Source organism: Gossypium hirsutum, chromosome A13 (assembly GCF_007990345.1).
Source record: "Gossypium hirsutum isolate 1008001.06 chromosome A13, Gossypium_hirsutum_v2.1, whole genome shotgun sequence".
Lineage (NCBI taxonomy): Eukaryota > Viridiplantae > Streptophyta > Magnoliopsida > Malvales > Malvaceae > Gossypium > Gossypium hirsutum.
The window spans coordinates 1375220-1399504 of record NC_053436.1 but is presented as its reverse complement, the minus strand read 5'-3'; the positions used below and the strand labels follow the sequence as shown (position 1 = coordinate 1399504).

The 24285-nt window shown below is 34.3% G+C and overlaps 3 protein-coding genes across 3 annotated transcripts; 1 reads left to right on the top strand and 2 right to left on the bottom strand.

Annotated features, from left to right (window-relative positions):
• The first annotated feature begins 4757 nt into the window (after positions 1–4757).
• Positions 4758–7767, top strand: LOC107933297 (uncharacterized). Its single transcript, XM_016865468.2, has 2 exons — positions 4758–5503; positions 6610–7767. The coding sequence occupies exons 1-2, from the start codon at positions 5410–5412 to the stop codon at positions 7425–7427; spliced, it is 912 nt and encodes a 303-aa protein (XP_016720957.1). The 5' UTR covers positions 4758–5409; the 3' UTR covers positions 7428–7767.
• A 429-nt stretch (positions 7768–8196) lies between these two features.
• On the bottom strand, positions 8197–11318 carry LOC107933296 (peptide chain release factor PrfB3, chloroplastic). The gene is made up of 6 exons (XM_016865467.2): positions 11075–11318; positions 9802–10019; positions 9496–9696; positions 9065–9274; positions 8803–8980; positions 8197–8579 (listed from the first exon to the last, which is right to left on the bottom strand). The coding sequence occupies exons 1-6, from the start codon at positions 11235–11237 to the stop codon at positions 8290–8292; spliced, it is 1260 nt and encodes a 419-aa protein (XP_016720956.1). The 5' UTR covers positions 11238–11318; the 3' UTR covers positions 8197–8289.
• Positions 11319–12899: 1581 nt separating this feature from the next.
• On the bottom strand, positions 12900–20389 carry LOC107933248 (probable aspartyl aminopeptidase). Its single transcript, XM_016865407.2, has 9 exons — positions 19930–20389; positions 19326–19461; positions 18968–19240; positions 17780–17924; positions 16283–16522; positions 15269–15401; positions 13758–13939; positions 13237–13349; positions 12900–13085 (listed from the first exon to the last, which is right to left on the bottom strand). The coding sequence occupies exons 1-9, from the start codon at positions 20153–20155 to the stop codon at positions 12980–12982; spliced, it is 1554 nt and encodes a 517-aa protein (XP_016720896.2). The 5' UTR covers positions 20156–20389; the 3' UTR covers positions 12900–12979.
• Between the last annotated feature and the right edge of the window lie 3896 nt (positions 20390–24285).

The window sequence follows — 24285 nt, the reverse complement described above, 5'->3', positions numbered from 1 at the left end:
AGATTTTAGGACTTTGGTTGCTTGCTACTCTACCAGACTCTTGGGAGACCTTTCGAGTCTCACTCATTAATTCTGCCCCACAGGGTATTATTACTTTGGATTTGGCTAAGAGTGGTGTGTTGAATGAAGAGGTTAGAAGAAGATCTCAGGGTTCTACATCACAGTCCGAGGTGTTGGTTATCGAGAACAGGGGGAGAAACAGAGACAAAGATGGAAAGGGTAGAGATAAAAGCCGAAGCAAGTCAAGATCGAGATACAAGAATCTTGAGTGTCATCATTGTGGTAAGAAAGGCCATATCAAGAAATATTGCTTCAAGTGGAAGAAAGAGAACAAAAGTGGTGGTGATAAACACGACCGGAATGACGATGAAAAATCCGAGCGTGTTACTACTGTTACTCGTGAAGATTTGTTAGTTATTTGTGATCAGAATTTGGTCAACCTAGCATGCGACGAGACTAGTTGGGTGATTGATACTGGTGCATCACTTCATGTCACGTCGAGGAAGGAATTCTTCACATCTTATACTCCTGGTGATTTTGGGATATTGAAGATGGGTAATGATGGTTTGGTTTCGGTTATTGGTATGGGAGATGTTAGCTTGGTAAGTAACAATGGAACAAAGTTAACTCTCAAGGATGTCAGACATGCACCGGATGTCCGTTTGAATTTGATTTCTGCAGGAAAACTTGATGATGAGGGATTCTGTAACACTTTCAGTGAAGGGCAGTGGAAGCTGACTAAAGGCTCCTTGGTTGTGGCTCGAGGAAAGAAGAGCTCAAATTTGTACTTGATGCAAGCTTTGACTTCTCGAGAGACGGTGAATGTGACACTGAATGACAACTCAACTGAGTTGTGGCATAAACGACTCAGTCACATGAGTGAGAAGGGGCTTAGCTGTTTAGCGAAGAAGAATCAACTTTCGGGTTTAAAGAATGCTACACTGAAGAATTGTGCTCATTGTCTAGTAGGAAAGCAGAAAAGAGTTTCATTTAGAAGCCATCCTCCTCATAGGAAATCAGAGTTGCTAGAGTTGGTCCATTCAGATGTTTGTGGTCCGATAAAAGTAAGATCACATGGTGGTGCACTTTACTTTGTGACTTTCATTGATGATTGTTCAAGAAAGCTATGGGTTTACACTTTAAAGTCTAAAAATCAAGTCTTTGAGGTGTTTAAACAGTTTCAAGCATCAGTTGAAAGGGAAACTGGGAAGAAGTTGAAGTGCATTCGTACTGATAATGGTGGCGAGTACACAGGTTCGTTTCATGAGTATTGTCTGCGACAGGGAATCAGACATCAGAGAACACCACCAAAGACTCCACAGTTAAATGGGTTAGCTGAAAGAATGAACCGAACATTGATTGAGAGAGTCAGATGTTTGTTGTCAGATGCAAAGTTACCAAGATCGTTTTGGGCTGAAGCTTTGAATACAGTGACACATGTGATAAATCTGTCTCCTAGTGTTCCTTTGAAAGGTGATGTGCCAGATAGAGTTTGGTTTGGTAAAGACGTGTCATATGATCACCTACGTGTGTTCGGTTGTAAAGCATTTGTTCATGTTCCAAAGGATGAAAGATCCAAGTTGGATGCCAAGGCTCGACAATGCATTTTTATTGGTTATGGTCTAGATGGTGAGTTTGGTTATAGACTCTATGATCCAGTTCAGAAGAAACTCGTGAGAAGCAGAGATGTTGTCTTCATTGAGGATCAGACCATTGATGACATTGATAAGACGGAGAAAGTGGATTCACAAGGTAGTGGTGACCATCAGACTATAGGTGACTTTGATACTCCCATGGATGATGTTGTGAATGATCAACAACAAGCACCTATAGCTCCACCAGCAGTTCCACTTCGAAGGTCTTCCAGAGATCGACGATCTTCTGTCAGGTATTCTCCTGATGAATATGTTCTTTTGACTGACGGGGGAGAACCTGAATGTTATGAAGAGGCTATGGAGAGTGAATGCAAAGATCAGTGGGTTGAAGCGATGAAAGACGAACTTCAATCCTTGCATGAGAACCATACTTTTGAATTGGTGAAACTGCCTAAAGGCAAAAGAGCTTTGAATAATCGGTGGGTTTACAGGTTGAAGCAAGAAGAGAAGTCTTCATCTCCACGATACAAAGCTAGATTGGTCGTTAAGGGTTATACTCAGAAAAAAGGGGTTGATTTTGAAGAAATATTTTCTCCGGTTGTGAAGATGTCCTCTATCAGAACTATACTGAGTTTGGTAGCTTGTTATGACCTAGAGGTTGAACAAATGGATGTGAAAACTGCTTTTCTTCATGGTGACTTGGAAGAAGAGCTTTACATGGAGCAGCCAGAGGGTTTTGTTGCACAAGGGAAAGAGGACTATGTGTGCAGATTGAAGAAGAGCTTGTATGGTTTGAAGCAAGCTCCAAGGCAATGGTACAAGAAGTTTGAGTCTGTTATAGGGGAGCAAGGCTACAAGAAGACTACTTCTGATCATTGTGTGTTTGTTAAGAGATTCTCTGGTGATGATTTTATTATTCTTTTGCTCTATGTTGATGATATGCTTATTGTTGGTCAGAATGCTTCTAGAATTGAGAAGTTGAAACAAGAGTTGAGTAAATCCTTTGCAATGAAGGATTTGGGGCCAGCAAAGCAAATTCTTGGCATAAGACTGACACGTGATAGAAAGGCCAAGAAATTATGGTTATCACAAGAGAGGTACATTGAGAAAGTACTTCAAAGGTTTAGTATGGACAAAGCTAAAGCGGTGAATACTCCCTTTGCTATGCACTTTAGATTGAGTGTTAAGCATAGTCCTTCCACAGAAAAGGAGAAGGAAGAGATGCAGAAAATTCCTTACTCTTCAGCCGTGGGTAGTTTGATGTACGCAATGGTTTGCACGAGACCAGACTTGGCTTATGCCGTTGGTACAGTTAGTCGGTTTCTTTCTAATCCAGGGAGAGAGCATTGGAATGCAGTGAAGTGGATTATGAGATATCTTCGTGGCACTTCCAACATGAAACTTTGTTTCGGCAATGAGAAACCTGTTCTTGTTGGGTATACAGATTCAGACATGGCCGGAGACATTGACTCGAGGAGATCTACTTCAGGTTACTTAATCACTTATGCAGGGGGAGCTGTGGCATGGCAATCGAGACTGCAAAAGTGTGTTGCATTGTCCACCACCGAATCAGAGTTCATTGCAGCAACCGAAGCGTGTAAGGAGATGCTTTGGATGAAGAAGTTTGTGCATGAGCTTGGTTTTACTCAGGAGAAGTATGTCCTGTACTGTGATAGCCAGAGTGCTATTCATCTTGGTAAGAACTCAACTTTTCATGCTAGATCTAAGCATATTGATGTGAGGTACCATTGGATACGAGATGTTCTTGAAGCTAAGCTGTTAGAGCTTGAGAAGATACACACTAATGATAATGGTGCTGATATGTTGACGAAGGCCTTACCAAGAGGAAAATTTGAAGCATGTTGTTTGACCTCCGGTATGGAGGCATTCCCCACATAGTTGGAGGGGGAGATTTGTTGGGTATGGGTCCCACTATGTGGGAAACCCATATTTTATGCCATAATGTTTTGTCCCTTCTTTGGTTTTGTCAAAAAAAGCCATTTTGGGTTTTTAACGGGTGTTGGGCAAAAATTTTAGAGAGAGCTAAAGAAAAAATAGAGAGAAAGAGAATAGAAAAAAATCAGATTTTCAAGCTTGGTGCAGCAGTGATCAACTCTTCGATCGAAGGTCCATCCGTGGTTCGATTGAGCTGATTTTTGGACAGCAGCTAGGTGATAAGGTGTTCTTGACTTTGTACGGTCGGATTTTTCATCCGAGTCTTGTAGCGTCGGAAATACCCATTTTTCAGCAGCACGTTTTTGGTGATGTTCTCTCATTTTTCTCTCTTTTGCTAAAGATTACATGTTGTTAGCCTTGTCGGAGTTGAATGCTTGTTGTAGGCTTGATATTGTGATCTTGTAGTTGAACATTTGATGATAGTGGAGCTCTTTATCGGACTCTAAAGTCCCGTGGTTTTTACCCTTAATTTAGAGGGGTTTTCCACGTAAAAATATCGGTGTCTCTATTTATTTTTGTTGTGGTTGCATTAGTTGATTTGTGGTTGATTGAGGTTGCTAGAGAACATATCTTGTGCTATTGTGCTTGCCATAATTTTTACAGGAGTTATAAGGAGAGAAAGAACACCGGTTGTGCTTTCGCTTTGTTTCGGTTGTTCGGTTTCTTCTCAACAGTTCTTCCTGATGATTCTAAATATCTTGTCTTTTTGACTAACTATGAGAAATTGGAATGTAAACACTCTGATTTAAGGCCACGCCAAGGCGGGATTGATGGAAAATGATCTAAAGCATGTGCACATATGGTCATAAAAGTAGTCAAGCTTAGAGGGTTTCTTTTTCTGCTTTATGTGCAAAAATTCACTGTTTTCTACAGTTTTTTTCTTTTTGGATTTTGAGCTACTCCATATTATGACCATAAATTGTTTATTGGTTTTGGTCAATAGAAGGTTGAAGCATTTGGTCCGAGTCAAAATATATTGGCATAATTCCAAAAAATACCCTCAATGTTTAGGGATTTTTAGATTTGATTCGTGTCTTCTTTCTCCTTCTCTCTTACCCTCTTCCCCTTCCTGTTACAGTAAAAAAAATAAAAAAATATCTACCACCGTTTTCATCAAAGCCCACATCTGTATTTTTTTATTTTCAAAAATTTAATTTAATTTTTTAAAATTTTAAATTTAAGTTTAATTATTATTACTATTAGTTTTTTTAGTTAAATAATATTATACTAATTTGATAATATTAATAATAAATTTTGATAATTAAATAAAATGAAAAATTAATGCGTAAAATAATAAAAAATCAAAATTTTATGTATAGAGTAAGAAGTGAAGAAGAATGTGAAATGCAAACGCTATAGCACGCGTGGCAATCCGACAACAGTAAGTGCCGATGACTCGGTCCTTATCACCCCGTATAGCAAAGTGCTAATTAAGTCCAATTCTGTAAATTCAACAAAAAGCAAGGGGTATAAAAGTCTGTATATTGTTTCCTTAAAATCTCCTTTAAAGCCGTTTCTCTATAGACTTGATAATAAAGAATTAAAAAAACAAAAGAAAAAGAAAAACCTTTCTAGTTATGATCACTATCTCCCTATTCCCATACAACAACATATCCTTCAAATTCCCGCAACTTTTCAACCAATCAAAAATCCTTTGTTTCAGATCATAACTTTGACGCAATTCTCACATAACCCAGAATTTTCTTTTTCTTTTTTGGTTTTTGGTGCTCAAAAAGGAAGTCGGTCTTTTTTTTGTTTGTTTGTCACTGTTGATTACTTGTTTTTCAAGTTGATTTTTATTATTTCTGCTATTTTTTTAACTTTCTTTTTGTTCCCTTGGGAGATTCTGGTTGTGATTATGAATAATAACTGGAGAAGACAAAAAGGTGAAATTCATCATCATCATCAAGGAATGCAGGGGACAAGATCATATACCCGAAAGCCATCTCTTGGTATTTTCTTTCTTTTTCTTTGTCTTTCTCTTCAATTTTTTTTTTATTTTTTTAAGAGAAGGGTATCTCTTCATGTGTTGGCATCTTGTTTGTGTTTTATATTCTGGGAATTTTCTTTTTAATGCGGTGGAAATTTAAAATAAATGAAAAAAGAAAAAGCCTTGACCCTTTAGCCTTCATGCAAGTTCAAAATTATGTATGGTTGCTTTTAAGTTAAGAGCAGAGCTTTTAAAGATTTTAAGATGTTTCTGTTGGTTTAGTACATATTGTAATATATGTTCTCTGGGTGTTCTTTTTCTTCTTTTTAACTCTTTGCTGGATAAGGTATGGGGGTGGGGGGTTTGTTCTGTAATTATCCTGCATTTTTCTGCTATTTTTATTTAATCAAATATGTATTTTTAAGGGATTTATTTAGAGGATTTGGGGGAGGGTGATTAAATTGAAGCAACAATTGATGGAATAGTTTTGTTTTTTATGTCTGAAAATGTATGTGTGTCTCTCTATATATATATTTATGTATGTGTGTATATATATGCAAGAAAACTAGGCACTAAACTTCATCCATTCCACAAAAACAACTTCAACATAATCCACTAATAGGAACTAGGCACTTAATAGTCATTTGCCAACACTTTTTCCGGCTCCTGCTATCATCGGACATCGGCTGAAAGCCTGTCAAGAGCACTGTTTGAATGAGCAATGTATGAAGCGATATTGTTATTTTGAGATCATGGCATGAGAAAATTTTCCAAATGAACAATGCATTGCTTGAAAGAGTATGTGGAATTATCCCATATGAAGCACTCGATATAATGCTTGGTTATGTCGTCTAACTAGTGTGCACATGGCATTGAGTCCAAGGTTTGCTTAGCTCTTTTGCTTGTTATACTTTTTCGGTTGTCGTTTACTAGGCTTTTCTGTTGATAGTTTTTTTTTTGTATTTTCTGGACTTTGTGCTATCCGATTTCTTGCGTGTTTCCTTTTCTGGAAATTATTGCCTTTTTTTCGTTGAGAGCGGTTACTCCCATCGATAATCATCTGATTTTACATCTGTAAGGATTCCTGCATTAATGATTAACCCGGTATTTCTTGATCATGTATCTCAGCTACGTGGCAGCCGACTGTTCCTTCATGGGAGAAGAAGTTTTGCACTCTGGTAGGCGCTGTACCGTGGCGTAAACTTCTCGAAACCAAGAGATTTATGTATCTTTATGACAACGTAGTCCAGTGGAATGACTCAGCTGGTGAAGAGGCGTTTCATAATGCTAAGAACCGATTTTGGGCCAAGATTAATGGCCTTCCTTGTGACATAAGACTTCCTGATCCTGATAGTTATATCGATAAAATCGATTGGGACTCTGAAATTGATCCTGAACTGCTTCTGGACTTGGAGAGAGAGCCCAAGGTCCCCGACAAGAAGGATGAAAGTGAGAATGTTGTGATTCTCGGTAATTCCCTTCTTTTGAATCAATCATTCGTCTGTGGTGGTTGGGGGGATGCTGAAGACAGTGTAGCAAAGGAGAATAACTTGTCTTCGAATTGGAAAAACAAAGACTATGAAAATTCTTGGGAGCACAATAATGGCAACACAAAAGATACTGGATACGGGAACTGTTGGAACGACTCTTGGGAATGGAACCAAAGAGAGAACAACTATAACGATTGGGACAATAACCAATCGAGCTACGTGGATTATAGAAGAACTGGAGATTGGGGAACATGGGTTGCTCCTAGAAAGAAAAAAGAAGGTGCTGATCAGTACATGTCGAGGTATAAAACAACAAGGTATCATGGTGATAACTGGCAGAACAATCGGGGATGGAGAAACGCGAGGGGTAGACAGAGGTCAAATTTTGCATATGAACGACCACCTGTGGAGCCGAGACAGTTGAATACCGTGGATTATTGTGGTTGGGCCATTTAACCATATGATGAATTTGGAGGCAAGTTTTGTAAGTACAAAGTTATTAGCATATATATAGAGAGTAGTATATAATGCTTTGTAGATTTTAGGGCTCAATATTATTTTATTTGTTCTGTGTTGGAGTGGATAGTACAAAAAAATTAGGATCACAGCAGCTTGGCAAAGGGCCCTATTGTGTTCTGTTTATGTCTACAGTTTTGTAGTTTGGTTTTTTATAAGGTTTCTGTCGTAAGTTTTGAATATTATATTTCTAGTCTTCTTGAGAGTGATTGTTGCTTGATGTGTTTGTTGATCATTCAAACTTATTGATTCATATATATATCATCGGCATTTTCGAGTATTTGTCCTGACCCGAATAGAGGAAATGGTTGCACACATTAAGATTCGAATCCAGTTAAACTGTGGGTTCGAAAAGGGCTTTAAATTATAGCTTTCTCTCACTTCAACCGCCATTGATGGCATTTTAATGGTAAGTTCAAAAACCAAACACAAATTAATTGTTGGGGGACTTTAATAAATGAACAAAACCTGTCACCTGCTGTAATAAGATAGCTTGTAGTAAACTATTAGTGACTCATTCACATGCTTTGAAGAGCTGCGCTTAGGGTCGGTTTTGGATAGTAAATGGCAACTAAATGCAGCAGTCTAGCAGTAGCGTCTTTAAAAAACTGCATTTAAAAGCTTAGTACTTGAGCTCTTAATGTAAGCAAGCAAATAGACATCAATCGATGTCCGAAAAAGCCTTGGCATGTTCTTGAGTCACTGTTCATAAACCGAAAAAATGAGGTTTATTTTTTCAAAAGCATATATGTTTGTGTACAATGTTTGGATTGTAGGGAGTACAAGCAAGCAATGTGGAATTTTAGATTGTAAAATTAGATTGTCTAGTGTTGATATGAGCTACAATAAGGGCTTCAATGTTTCCATCTAGAACGGAATTTAGGTCGGGTAATTCGAGGCCAGTTTTTACATCCCGTACTAACTTGCTGGGATGAAACATGTACCTTCGAGTCTCCTTTTGCCACATGTCCATCATGGCGGCTGTGTTGATGCTACTTACATCGGAGACTCCTTGCTCGTTTGCTACTACAAGAAGTTTGGCCTTTAACCGATTGAGAGTTTTGATTTGATTAGCAAAGTAGCTCCTCTCACCTGCACATAAAAGAAGGATTTTGAGGAACAATGCCAAAGCAAAACATAAAAGTTTACAGTAAACAAAGCTGGAAGCTATCCATATCAAGCTCTTTCTTGGGAACGGGAAGCAGAAGGTGGAGGTTGAACCAAAAAAAAGCATGGTTAATCGAAATGTAAGATGGGAATTGAATCGAACAAAGCATGGACAATGACTTTCCAGTTCTGATAGGAAATTAAGTACCTGAAGATTGGAAAGTTAAGGCGGTAGGGATATGCTGCACACAGACTGTATATCCAGTTCGGCTTTGTTTCTCTCCGAGTGACAAAACAGACGAAAGAATCAAATCATCATCACTAATTTGGAGGTCCGGAGTTGTTCCAAGGAATAGAGGAACAACATCGATGCCTACTGAACTAACCTGCAAGATCCCATGGAATAACAAGGTTTGGTAAGAAAGAACAACATTGATGCCGATTGAGCTAAAAGGTACTAATAAATTTACCTCATTGTGAACAGAACCGTTTTGAGACCTTATCATGTGATGGACACCTCTCTCTCCCGAAAGAAAACCGTAAGCGTACTCAAATTCAAACTCAATAGTTGCTGACTTGATACCACCGTTAGTAGAAAGGTTCTTCTCAACAACTCTACCCCTATACCCTTGCTTTTTCGCCCATTTCATATACATACTAAGAAGTTGTTCAGCCCACACCTGATGATAAAGATTATTTATTAAGATCATGTTAGAATACAACAGGATACATTTTGCTGAACACAAGCAACAAAATTTGAAATGGAGCATCATTCTAGCCATATGTCTTGTGTTCCATGCTTCTCGCACGAACGTTTTAAAAACGATGACATCCACCTTATCGGAGATCAGTAGCCAAAGTTAAACTCAAGAGAGAAGAAAAGGAAGAGTGGAAGTCAAACCTTGGATTTGTTGCCTTCAGAGTTGGCTTTAATAATGACACATGCCCCCTCCATTTCATATGCCCCCCTAAGGAGCCTAGATACCTCATATTTATCTAACAAATCACTAATAGCCAAAGATGCATCATATGCTTGCTCAAAAAGGCTGTAATTTACGGCATCCGTCTCAGCCAACTGTGCAATCAACTTCGCTTCTTCAGCCTGCAGAAACAAGTAAAAATTGATATAGAGCAAAAGCTAACAAAATTGGACGAAGCCCTATCTAATGATTTTCACATAGAACTCCTAGTATGTAGTGCACATCACTTTGTATTTAAGATCTTTGAGAGCATCAACCACTTTGACACTATCGGCCAACTTCACGAGAATTTCACTGGATTTAACCGGGTCGTTCCATAGATCATAATCACGTATCATCTCTTCTTGCTTTATTCTCCTTGCTTCTTCAAGTTCCAAGGCACTCGGTGCAAACATCTCAGCTCGGAGAATGACATCTTCAATCTTCTTCTTCAATGAAAATAGACCTAATGTAAGTAGTGATAAAAAGATGTCAACTCAGAAAATGGATAATTACTTAAACATGCACATTAGAAGTACTTAAAGCAGTCCTAATATTTGATATTCTAATATCAAAGGAAGCAACATGCTACCATTCTGGTATTCTGAAAGTACAGTAATGCATCAATTTGGTCACTGAAAAATCAATAGTGCTGAAGATCTCTCAAGAGATCGAAAAGTTGCAGTTAAAGTCAGAAGAACATCAATGGAAGTATCTAATTCACAATTTTTCAGCAAAATTCTAAAATCGGTAAAAGTACCTAACAAGTCCTCTATTATAGGAACTACTTCAAATTAGTCTCTATATCATTAAATAGATCAATTTAATCTATGTACTACTTAACAAAAGATTAAAATATGCTCAAAGCCGCTTTACTCTTCGTATGTTTGAAATTTAGTCCGTCTAATTCTATTTCTAGGAATTTAATCCACTACTTTTCGGATTAAAAAATACAAGTCCAATTGTTACTTCCATTAAAATTCTTCTATCTATTACAACATTTTTTTTTTTACATAACTACGTATTTTTTTTTCAAAATATTAAATTAGTGAATTTAAGAGAAACTTAAAATTTTAAATTAGAAAGTAGAGGGACTAAAGGGACAAAATTCTAAATGTAAGAAGAGTACAAGACTTGTAACTAATCAAAGCCAAATTTTAATATTAGATAAAATTTACTGTATGAAATCTCTTCTTGGTGTAGAGTTGAACAGCAAATAATAATAATTTTCATTAATCGATACATGTGTTCAATTCTAGTCTTATTTGTTTCCTTTTAAGAGCATAAAAGACTAACTTGAAGGACTAATTTGAATAAGTGAGTATAATAAAAGTACTTTCACCTTCTAAAATCAGATTCTAAAAGCATATATACAGGAAAAGGAAGGTAAAAAAAAAAAAAACCAGTATTATTATAGGATTCAGTGATGAACTCCAACACCCATTTCGAATTATAACGCCAATAAGTTAAATTCATCAACAAAAATGAAATAGAAAAGAAAAAGAAAAAAAAGGAACTGACCAAGTTGCTTGTAAGCTTTTTTCTTATCATCAATGGAATGAGAAGAAGCTCGAATAGTGAAGTGTAAAAGGTGATTAGTTTTAGACCTTTTATCTGTTGAAGAAGGAGATTTCCATGGAGTTGAAGCAGATGGGCTTCTTCGATACATAGCTTCTGCCGCCATTTTTGGTAAGCAAAAACAGAAGCAGAGATCAGGCTAAAATAACTGAGACACTGTGTCTGGTTGGAAAACCCCAACACCGCACTCTCATATGTGCCTTATCATTTTAGAGTTACATAAGATGCCACGTCAGCCCCTTTGTTTTTTCACCTTTTTCTTTTTTTTTTAAATTATAAGTAAGTAATTAATTTTGTCTTAATTTTTTTATAGGGTATATTTCACCAATTGTCCCTAAATTTTTTTTGAAATTACATTTCAATCACTTAACTTTTAAAAATTGTATTTCGTTAATAAAATAACATCAGACCTTAATTCAAAAGATTAATAGCTAATTTAGTCTTTGAGCTATAGTTAAAAAAATATTTTTGATATTTTTAGAATTTTCTTAACAAATTTTTTTATTTTTTTAATATTAACATTTTGAATTTAGGAATTAAAAAAATTACATTTGTAGCAAATGATATATAATCTTTAAGTAAGGGGGCGAATTGTTAAGAAGTGAGGGGTGGATCAAGAATATAATAAATTATATATATAAAAATTTGATAATTTGAAAAATCTAAGGGCACGAACACCCCCTCCATCGATGAATCTATTGATTTAATAATTTAAAAAAAAATCATAATTCATTTAAATTTTAAGGTGAAGAATACTTCCCTTATAATTTGAAAAATACTTACTTGCTGGGTTCGAATAAAATTAATAAACAACTTTAAAATCTAATTATTAATTATTGACTTTTTCGATTTAGTTATTAATTTTTCGAAATTATATATTTTAATTATTCTTTTCATTGCCTTAATTACAAAGATCTAATGTTGACTTTATTTTATTGGTCTAATAATAATTTAAAAAATGATAAAAAAAATTTTAAATCTTAAAAATATTTTTATATTTACCTTTAAAATTTTAATAACATATATTTATTTTTTTTTCTTTTCAACCATTCTCATTTTCTAATCAATCAAACATGTGAAACTCCCCGAAAATTAAAGCTATTTCTTTATTCAATTTCTTTTGAATTAGTCTCTTTTTTTTTTGTTACATTATTCATCTCAAATGTCTAATTAAAAGTCTTAAATGTCAACTTAAAACTCAAAAAGAAGCTCAAAATTAACAAATTTAGAAACCCTGTAAAATGGTTAGGTTGACGGCACTAACTCTGATGACTTTACTCTTTGCTAAAAAAATAGTACCAGTTTTTGGCTTTAGTGTTCTCGTGTCTTTTATCAGTTTTAGCTCAAGCTTTGAAGAGAAGTTGCAGGTTAATTCGTCTAATTGAAAGAAAGAAAGAAAGTAAATCCATTAAAAAATCAAAAATACGCATGTCGGATGAAATGGTTGTTGCTATCTGCTCCAATAACGAATCATTGGTTTAACTGAATAACTAAATAAAATAGATAGACTTTTCTCTTCGTCTCCGGTCGATGGATCTTCTCAACTGGAGGATCCCCTATATGGATAATATATGGATAATACAAATTCCAGTTGACCAAGCCTAATTCTATTCTAATTGTTTTGTTCCGAAGCAAAGATGAACAAACTTTATAGTCTGAACTGAAGAAAAAGAAACTTTAAACTAATGGGAAAGACGACAACTGAAGCATTTATGTTTAAAGACATCACCTTTTTTGCTGTTATTTATGTAATTTCTAGATTCAAGGATGAAGCAAGAAATAATTTATTTGAAAAATAAGTTTTGAGCTACAAAATATGAATGACATGAATAATTTTAACTTTACCAGTTAGTCAACAATAAGCTTCCTATCTATGCTGGAGAAAGTTTGGTAAAATGCCTTGAAATGTTTGTAAGCAATGCCTATATCTTCCTTCCCACATACTTCTCTCACACTGCAAAAAGTGTGAATCAAAAGTAGAAAAATAATTAAGATCTACATGATACCAATAGGTGTATTTCTGGAATCGCATTTTATAAATAGGGCAAAATGCAACAATATATAAATCCTATTTGTTGAAAGTTTATCATGCATGGATTCGGTACCTGTGCATAGAGAGCTGGGCAATGCCACAATCAACAGTATGAATACCAACTCCTGAAGCAAGTATGGGACCAATGGTGGATCCACATCCCATATCATTTCTTACCACAAATTCCTACAAGGAAATCATAACTCAAAGAGGATATATACATGCATATTATATAACTAGAAGAATGTGAACATGTAACTTTCTACTCTTTTTTTTTTTTTTTCTTTTCTTTATATTCATTTGTCAAATGTCCCATCGTTATCCATCACCATAACTCGTGTTTTCAAGACACAAGGTGTGTGAAAAATTACCATATGACTAGACATTATATCCACTTATTGTTAATGTTCGGTCCAATTGTAGCAATTCAGGCAAGTAGGTCTACACGTTAAACATGTCACAACCAGCAACATCAAGTACCCCATTTGTCTTACAAAAGCACATTATATAGTTACTAAAATCCATTTACTAATCAGTGAGATCCTACCTTCTCCAACTATCACCTCTTCTACTGTAATATGGCAATGGAGTTACCTGAGTAGGAAGGTTATGCATCTTTGCAACTTCTTTGAAGAGAAAAGCTGTTACTCCACTGGTAGCATACCGCTGATTTGCATTGTGCTTGATCACAAGACCTTTATGCATTTCTGGTCGATGGTGTTCTTCATGCTTATCCATGAAATTTGGATGAACTCCATGTGCCATATCAGCAGATACTATATAGACAAGACAGGATAAGAGAAAGGAGTTAAAGAGTATGGTCAGACATAGATTGTAAATGCAACATATGTAAAATACACCAACTAAATGGAAATACAACCAAAGTTTTGACAGTTTGTATTCTGCCAAGCAACAGTTCAATCCATGCCCGTGTGCTAAGATTACATATTTTCCTTATTTACATTTACTAATGAATCTCAGATTACATGTGAGTCCTTTAAATTTCCCTCTTAAATACTCCATATAAGCATGGGTTTTGGCATTCTCTCACTCAGGATACTATGTGGGTTATGCACAAAGCAATGTCTGATCTACAAGTAGCTCAACATTCAGAGGTTAGAAAGCCATTAATTGGTGGACCCTAATCCAATGAGTTAAATGAGGTTCAACTGGATGCAGAAATATTATAAGTTAATATAATTTGTTATAAAAATATACATGAAACATAGGTGAAAGATGAAAAAGAATATATAATTTGACTACTAATTAATAATTAAAGGGAAAAAATTCTTATCTCCTCTTGCAAAAGATATGTTGGAAGACAAAAATGTAAAATTGAATGACCTGAAACTAGTTAAATTCGGTCTAGACTGGTTTAACAAACAATTCCACTTTAAAAGGTCAGGATTTCCCAATTCAAATCAGTTTGGCCAGCTAACCTGGTCCAGTTTCCAAAACAGTGTCAATCTATAAGCTGTGATCAGGTGTCTTTGAATCAAAAACAGTAACTGTCATGTTAACGAGACTGATCCCCTTTGATAAGCTCAAGTTTTGCTTGAGCTCAGTTGATATGCCTAATTTGTCCCATGCTTTTACTTTTGGAATTTCTCAAACTGCTAGAGCTCAAATTCATGTGTTGTTATGCAGCCTAGACTCGGGTGTGAAAGCCTTGATCCTTTGTTAATCTGTTAGACTCAGTTACTCAATTCTTGCCTCTTACCCATCCTGTCTTTGGTTGAGGGCAACCCTAAAGGAACTGTGTTCACAAGTATGTGTTTTACAAATGGCCACTCCGTTTTTTCCACATCTTTCGCTCCTATTAGAGGAGCCATAACCCCCCCCCCCAAAAAAAAAAAATAAATCTCCATTCCAAATTTTAGGTGTCAAACATGAGTCATAAGGAGAAAGATGGAGATATAAAAAGGTGAAGACTTTTCAATCATCCATCTCAAAAGAGAATAAAAAGGTTCTACCTGCTGAAAAGGTATGCTCTTTTTTCTTTTTTTTTTAGGATGATGAAAAAGTATTCTTAATAAGTAACAAAAAGCATTAATGAAATTACAAAGAATGCAATCTACAATTAAAGGCTTCCAGTTGATGCATACCAAGGAATGATTGGCGAATTGCACGGTCAAAGGCACTCTCACCAGCATAACTGTTGGCTAAAGAACCAGCAATACGTCTCATTGCCTGAAACATAGTTGGTGCCCCTGCACCTTGATATGAATCTGAACCTACCTGGTCAAGAAAAGTAAAAATTCTGTGACTATGTAATTCTGGGAGGACAACCGAAAATATCTTAACATAGCAATTCACTTTAAAACGGCAGTTTACTTCCTGAAGGTCTGAAAGTAATTAAAACTTTTATATACTTCTCCCAGATAAAATTATCTTCTACAGTATTTGACTAGAAATTTTCTGAGGTAAGGATTTGTTCCATGCTACAATCTTGTATATGGCACATTTTTGTGCCTAGGGCAACTATATTACATGCACATGCTAACATATAACAAACAAATTTTGCATGATCCAGGAGCATGTACAGCCTATTCCAAAGCAATCCAGTTCACAAGTTATGTCTGTGTCAATAATTGTTACAATTTGATTTTGTTTAGATGACCTAAGTTTTAAATTATGAATTCACTATGAGAATGTGCCATGTTCTATCAGGTTCAATCAAACAGGTTCTTTTTGTGTTGATTTCATGCTTCTCAAGAAATAATCCCAGCAAAAGATTTATTCCATCATATATTTCCCTATGTACCATTTTTTAGCTAGAATAACTCAGATTGCAAAGGCATGCTAAGTAGCACATTTTGCAGGAGGAAAGCACATGCAAACAGAAAACCAATAGCAGGTTGCAGTTGAAGTTTGTAACAATAATTGTGTAACGTTTGTGCTTATACCTCTACTTTTTTAGTTTGGTCCAATGCTCATTTCATTCTCAGGTTAGATGGGTTCATACCATAAAATTAGGCTTCTGTCAATAATCCTGGGTGTTCAAGCCATATTATTACATCATGTTCAAAGTTACCACTCCAAAGCCATCTAGTCATTCAAATAGGCTCAAGCTCCTTTTATAAGCATGCATAAATAGATATAACTCTGGAAAAGTTTACCTCCTCGTTATCAAATAAAGCAATCATCCATATAGCATGTTCACTTGATAAATCACCAGGAGATCCACATGAATCAACCAGAGCTCTCAAAGCACAATAACTTGAAGCAAGATTATCTAACCTTCCAGAGAATATAAATTCATTGTTTGCGCCTCCAAGACAGCTAGGTTGGGTATCACAAATGTTCAACTCAATATTGACAATGTCATCAACATCACAACACAGCTCATCTGACAAAATCTGCAAGCAAATTAAGAAAAAGATTTAACACATGTTCTATCTACACTATGAATTACCTAGATCAGGATGGTGGACACCTATCTCATGTAAATAAGGGAATTAATGATCACATCTTACACAGATAAGAGAATTAATCATTGCAAAATCATAGGAGTTAGGAATAAATAGTGAAACAAATCTAAAAATGGGTAGCAATGGGTGTTGTAAGGCAGCAACTATAAAATGGACAGGCTAACCATTTCTCAGGTCTAATCATGCAGTATTCTTTTTCTTTTCCTTTTAAAGATGGCAAATTACATAAAATAGACATCTTAAAAGAGGTTTATCCATAATACTAGAAAAACAGAATCTGTCCAAATTTTTTTATACCAAAGAACCATATAAAGGTTTTTCCATATGAAGTCACTCCTAGAGTCCTAGTTGAATATATGCCCAGCACTTTAGCCAGACACTGCTCTATTACAATTAAACAATGATCTATTATCCCAGTTCAAGGATGCAAAAGATTCATTTTCTTTTTGCACAAGCAACCTTGTGAGCCTACCCTATGTTATACCATAACAATAAAATCTTCTTTCTTTTTTTATTCTACAAAGAAAATGCTTAAGTATTGACATAGTTAGACTTAAATATGTCGTTAATGTCAAATGAAAAAAGAAACTTCAAGTGAGTTTTCCAAACTAAATTTCCTTGATATTTTTTTGTGTATTTTAAGTAGAAAACGCACTTTGGGGTTTAGAGATCTCTACCTCAGCTTTGGAAGGTAGGTAGTTAAAGTCATACCTTAGAAATGAAAGATAATAGTGTAAAAGTTATACCTTAGCCTTCGAAAGATATTTTTAAAGCTTAAAGAAACTAGACCCTTTAGCAAGGGGAGCTAAGGGAAAGAACTTCTATAAACCATTCTGTTTAGTTTCTCTATCCCTTCTACGTTATCTAATATCAAATTCACTAGTGCTTTAATTTTCATGTATACTTTTTATATTGTTATTTTCAAATTTATATTTATTTAACTTTAAACTTGGAAATTTTGATTCAATTCAATTCAGTCCCTCCTCACCAGATTGCTCATCCACATTTGAGCTAATATTGCAATTACAATATTATCACCATCGACAAGCCTTTTCTCTTCTTGTTAGAGCTTCTTTCAAACAGATTCAGAGAGAGGGAAAGCTTATCCTTAATCATAGCAAGTGCAATATCATTAAAATTAACTGCTTGAACAGCTCCAAACGAGCATAATACAAAAGCAAATACCTGCATAAGTAGTGGATGATGAGCAGCCTTGGGAGATGAAGAACTTTTCTCTTTTGATTCTGGAAATGCTTCTTCTGGTTTTGTAGCAAGCAGGGGAACAAGGTGAGTCTCTAGATTTGGTTTGAATCCATCAGTGTTTACTGTGCTAAAAAATTAAAGGAAACAATGTAGACAGAGAATGAGAAGGATGCATTGACAATTGGTCCAACAAAAACAAACATCGTCCACATATGAAAGAGGAGAGATTTGATCAAAACAAATTTAAATTTAAAAGAACTGCCATTGAGAACCAAACGGCACTTTTTTATTGTCCACCTTCTTTTCAAGATGGATAAGGAAATATAATATTGAAAATGACTGATCCTACGAATATTTACTAACTGCTATAAGGAAATATAATATTGAAAATGACTGATCCTACGAATATTTACTAACTGCTATATATATATCAATATGTTTTGCAACTGTATATCTTGAAAGTTTACCACTTAAGCATATGAAATCTCGAAGTTATACAAAAAGTTAGCACATTAATGATCTTGCAGGCAGTTTTGACGCAAGTGATTATTTTCAAGAAAGGAAAAGAAAAAGGCAAATTGAAATTTTAAGCATTCAGGCAACATTATGGGATAATCAGGAATATATGTTAACAGGTTTTAGTTAAAGAAAGAAAAGGATGAACTGGCTAAAGTATATGGTAATGATATTACCAAAATTTTATCCTATTTAGGGTGTGCTATAAATGTTTCTATAGCTTAGCCAATAGAAATTCGTTTCTAGAGGAAAACATAAGGATGAAATTAACAATTAATCGCATTACCCTAGTCAAAATGGATGGCATTTGTTAAGTTCCTATGATATCTGCCAATTAAAAGTCTTCTAATAATACAAATAATAGAAACTATTGACAGATATCAGTGGAAGAAAAAATAAACAATGATATGACCTGTAGATGAGAAAGAAAAAGAACTTTAGCATAAAAATGATCTCCTCATCCAATTTATCTGCTTCAATAGGTGGTAAAAAGTAAAAGTAGGGTTGACCTCAACAACAAAATACCAGGATCATCACTAGCCAATCCCAATAAAGGCATTATTAATTATTTAAAAAAATCCTAAAAGTATTTGCAATATTCAAACATAAAAAAACATTATTTTAAAATGGTTATTAAAGGAATAAGTAGATAACCGGTTAAGATGAATTGCCAATGTGGGTACTCGTAGAAGAGGTCTCTTTACTTTCACAAGCTTGTGAAGAAATGAACCATCACTAGCCCTAACAATGACTCTTCCAGCAACACTTAGGTCTCTGTCGAACCAAGTGTGCCATAAACCACCTCCATAAGTTTGTACATTGAGCATGAGATAATTGGACTTAGATGACGCAGACTTCGGTTTAAGTTTGAGACAAGGACTGTCTGCATGTGCAGCAATAACATGAAATCCATTACCAACAATGTACCTGCAAAACTAACACAGAATTCCCTTGAAATTTCTTTAATTCCAAAAGTTTTAAATTAAAAATTTTCAAGGTATATTCCACTCACTTTTCTCCTACGGCAAAAGCCACCAAACAAGACATGTTCCTAGTGAAGAAGTATCGTCCACCAGGCCTAAGGTCCCACTCATCATTCTCATTTAATAAATGAAAACCAGCAGCAATTAGCTGTCGTTTTGCTTCAGCTGTGTACAAGAAAATTTAACAAGTTTGGTCCAAGGCAAATAATTAGTTATTTTCTCTCAACGAGGCATTGCCACTCAATGACAAAGAGTAGGCCTTAGAACCTATATATCACGTTCGATTCCTTTAATGCACTAATTTAATTCGACTTCATATTAAATTTTTGCAGGCTATATCTAGATTAGTTTGTATATTAGTTTCATTTCATCTACTAGATGTGATAATTATTATGTGAAAACATCTTCATGCTCATAATATTGTACTTTCTATTTGTACATAAAGAAAAACTAATGCTAAAATTTAGAGATTTCATCACTAAATTAGCAAAAATAAAAAACAAAAAATAATATTTTGCAAAGAATTACTAATAAATTTAATTACAGATTGGAGTTGCAAAGAAATAGTAATATGTTCAAATACTAAAACAAAAGCTGAAAGAAACGGATGGAGGGAACCAATATTTGGCAAACCTGTAGCGTGAAACTGAGTCCAGGATTCGTTGAGATAATTCAAAAGATCTCCGACGATGGACGGATTCGTGGATGCTGAGGAGGAAGAGGAGGAGCAGAAGAGAGGAGGAGTGACGGAGAATTTGCGGCGGCGGAAATTGATGGAGAAGGAGGAGTGGGAATGGGGTAGTCTGGAGAAGTAGGCTGATGGATGGTGCAGCAGTTGCGCTCGGCTTATCGTTGCCATTGGTTTCACTCCTTACAGGCCTACCCTCTGTGATATGTCCAAAATATTGTTGTTTTGTTTTAAGTAAAACTAGGCTTTTTTTCAAAAGTAACCCGAAAAATCGATTAATTATAAAAATGACCTAGGTAAAAAGATAAAAAAATTTGTATGAAAATGACATGTTTTCTACCATGAAACATCGGTGTCGCCAACCTGACCGACGGCACCAACCCTCATCATTACACCATGAATGCAGCTTTAAAAAAAGTTATTATGTTTGGCGATATTAATATGTATTTTTTTATATAGCTATTAAAAATCCTATTATTTATGGAATTTTTTCAGCATTCTTTCGCATTAGATAATTATTTTGTATTAAATAATTAGAAGTTATAATATGATTCAAGTTTTTCTATTTTCTATATTTTTAGAATTTAAAATAAAAATTTATTAGTATTAATATGCACCAATACCGATTTGTTTCGGCTTACCGTTTAGGATTTATTACTATTTTTAAAAAACATTTCATAATGCATATAAAAACATATACAAATATCAAACAGTTAAATTAAATAAATTTCAAATACAAAATACTCATCAATTATACAAAACACTCTTCAATAAGCTTCACAAATATAATTTATCATTAAACAAATTCAAAATAAACATAAAAAAATCATAAATGATAAAATTATTTCATATTATGCATATAACAATTTATCATTCAAGAAATCTAAAACAAATAATAAAAAATTAATTTTAACTTTAAAATTATATTTTAAAATTCATTATTTTATTGATCAATATACTATATACTAACAGGAAGTGACCACAATCAATTAGTATATATTAATATTGTCGACACCAATTGAAAATTACACCGAAATAGAACTTAAAGTATGTTGTTCCGATAGTAGCGAAACTATGTATTATTAATATTAGTTTTTGTTTCAATCGACTACGAAATTAAGTTTTGGATACGTGAGGCATTCATTAAAGTGTGTTTATATTGAATAAATGCCATAAAATATGAATTTTTTTATTTGTTTATTTTTCTGGTTATGATGACTTCAACAATGTGTATAAAGTTTTGATATGAGCTACGATAATGTTGAATTCAACGAAGAATATCAACGAAAAATTGTGACAATTGTTAGACAAGTTAGCAAAATAATTATGATGCAATAAAAGAGAATATAGTGAGTAGCTTATTGGTACATCATGAAACTTGTTTCATTAAATAACCTTGTATGAGTTCAAATTATACAAGTAAAATATGGGTGGATGAAGTACTTCTTTTTTTTCGGAACAATTTTATTATAGATTTTGAGCATATCTGCTATTTTTGACATAATATTTAAAACTACACATAACTCTTCCTTAACCCATCAATAGGAGAATAATGCGCTTCAGTTTACTTGAACTCACGTCCTCCTACATTGGCAATAATACACATGCCAATGGAGATAAGACTCAATTGGTGATAGATAAAGTATTAAATAAGCATGATAGTTGTTATATGAATAGTTTTAGGATTTCCAAAAGGATATTTCATTTCTTGTTGCCTAACTTAAAAAAATTTATGGCTTAAAGCATGAGAATGTATTTGCAATAGAGAAGTTAACATTAATATTGTACATTCCTAATAATAGAGAGTCAAATTGGATCACAAGTAATTTTAACAATTTAGTAAAATTGTTAGTCGAATTTTTATTGGCATTGTTGAATCAAACATTTGCCAATTGCTTAGAAACCGGAGAGTTCAATGGAAGTACTAGGTTGCTCGGCTAATTTTGGTTGCCATTGTGATGAAAAAAGAAGAAGAAAGAGTGTACTAATGACTTAAAGAATTTTTTATGTCTATTAAACTTAGCTAAATGAGTAAATCCACTATCTTTAATTCTAAAATAACAAATGATCCAAGTTCTATCACACTTTCGGTATAGCAACCTCACTTTTGTATCTAAAGACCTAAATCACTCACCTCTAAGTTTTATATTAAACTCTTTTGATTACTTTCTTAAATGCACTCAATAAGCGTTCCACAATGAACATATTGGTCTCTTTTCACTCGATAGATAAACCTATACAAGTCTTTTAAATACATCTTTCAAATATATAGAAGTTCAAGACTTGTTAACATACTAAAGATCAATTACAATCCAACCCCTTAATAATAACAACTATAAAATTGAAAAATAAAATATATTGATAAAGACTAATGTAAAGTAGACTATTGAAGATTCGTTCTTCAATGCTATCCCAATCCATTCTCCACAATCTAAAGGATTCAACTAATTGATCTAATCCAATCCAATCTTTAAAATAAGTTGTCACAAATGGATTGGCCTTCAAAGTCGGGCTTTCATATATCCACAATATCATCATCATCATTCAAAGCCAAAGATTTTGTTTCAATAAATTGTCAACTTTAAATTAAAGTAACAGTCTGTCGTAATGATAATGGGAGTGGCCACATTTGTATGACACTTAGCCAGCAACTTCAAAACATTGCCTTAACAAATATGTTGTATGTATTTGCTCAAATAAGAATAGACACAATTAAACCTACCTAAAGTCAATTGAAAGAAGTACCAAATCATAGTCGACATAATATAAGATATTGTCCTCACTTATGGTAAATTTCACATAATTTATATATTTTTAATAAAATTTATAAATAATTTTAGCTACGATATTTATATTTTTATAGGATTGTATTGGAGCCATAAATAGAATACAAATAAAAGTATACATTTCACCTTCTAGACAAATATTTTATATTGGAAGGAAAAGTGAACCAATACAAAATACTATAGCATTTTGTAACTTCAAAATGTGCTTCATTTTGGAGCAATATGCGATTGGCTAAATTGAATTTCTTTCGAATTTTAGAAAACGGTAAACTCTACCTCAATCTTCTAACCTTGAATATCCCCCTAACCATATCACAAATTGACCCCCAACCACATGCAGTTGATTTTCATAGAACTGAGCTTGAATCATAGTTTTGAGCTCTCAAAGAAGCTACATCAAAGAGGGCAACCTTCTTTTGGTCACTCAATATCATAGGACTCTCTAGCATTCTATAATTTGAACCTTCAATAACCAAAAATCTCCCACGACTTGGAAAAACTCCCAGCGTAAGACCCTCGATATTGGAAGAAATTAATTACAACCTTCTTTAAACCCTCCTCATGGATCTTAAGCACTAAAATTCAATTTTGTTGATGTCGAGCTAGTGTGTGAATATGAAAGTATATTGTATTTTGATCTCCATTAGCTAACCACTCACTCCTCGATTTCTACCTCAACAGTAACTCTTCTTGGTAAAAAATATTTTCCAGTTTTGTTCTCAAATTTACCTCCAATTTAACCAGTAGTTCTCTTTAGTTCCATTACTGATTCTACACCCTCAAGTATTCTCTTGAGCTTTCTCTTTTGGGTTGTTATACTACTATAGACCTTTCTATTCTGGCATCCTACCTTGCAGCTCCCATGAGCTTTGTATAAGCTCATTCAAGGAAGGATTTGCAAGCCATCTAAAAGAATCTAAAAGGTCATATGTCTCAGTCCTTGCTTCTATTCTTACTTAATCAATAGTGGCCAATGATTAGACTTTAATCTCTGTAAGTGACAAACAATGGTCTCTGATCTTCATCCTCAACCCCAATATCTGTCTCATTCTCACCATGTATAGACTGATCTTGAATACTCTTAACGATTGCCTCCACCACTTTTCTAATTGGCAATGTAGCAAAAGTGTTCATCTTTCCCTTGTTTCCTCTCCCTTCAATGTTTTTCTTCATCATTTCCAATGTTCATCTTTGCCTTGTTTCCTAGCCATTGAGTTGTTCCTTATGAAAGTGTTCAAAATAATATTCTTTTAGGGTCCAATGTAGACAATTTCATTATCTTGGTCAACCACTACAACCTTATTCCAGTCTTGGTTTTTGCCATGCACCAAATTCTCCCCAAGCTTTGATCCAAACTCCACTTTCAAGTGTTGACTTTGAGTTGCCAATACTTTGTTAACGAACCCACTTTGGAAATCCCCTTATTCTTCTCCAAAATAATAGGTGATTGAGCAACAACATTAATCCTATCCTCATCAATTCTGGCATTATCTTCCACCAAACTCATTAGAGAGT

Excerpts from the sequence above, each read along its gene's own strand:
- LOC107933297 (XM_016865468.2), top strand. The coding sequence starts at position 5,410 with ATGAATAATAACTGGAGAAGACAAAAAGGTGAAATTCATCATCATCAT. Across the intron at positions 5,504-6,609 it reads TACCCGAAAGCCATCTCTTG|CTACGTGGCAGCCGACTGTT; the intron begins GTATTTTCTTTC and ends CATGTATCTCAG.
- LOC107933296 (XM_016865467.2), bottom strand. The coding sequence starts at position 11,237 with ATGGCGGCAGAAGCTATGTATCGAAGAAGCCCATCTGCTTCAACTCCA. Across the intron at positions 9,697-9,801 it reads TCAAAGATCTTAAATACAAA|GCTGAAGAAGCGAAGTTGAT; the intron begins GTGATGTGCACT and ends TTGTTTCTGCAG. Across the intron at positions 8,580-8,802 it reads CTTAACTTTCCAATCTTCAG|GTGAGAGGAGCTACTTTGCT; the intron begins GTACTTAATTTC and ends TTTTATGTGCAG.
- LOC107933248 (XM_016865407.2), bottom strand. The coding sequence starts at position 20,155 with ATGGCAACGATAAGCCGAGCGCAACTGCTGCACCATCCATCAGCCTAC. Across the intron at positions 19,241-19,325 it reads GCTTTTGCCGTAGGAGAAAA|GTACATTGTTGGTAATGGAT; the intron begins GTGAGTGGAATA and ends TTAGTTTTGCAG. Across the intron at positions 13,086-13,236 it reads GCCCAGCTCTCTATGCACAG|TGTGAGAGAAGTATGTGGGA; the intron begins GTACCGAATCCA and ends CACTTTTTGCAG.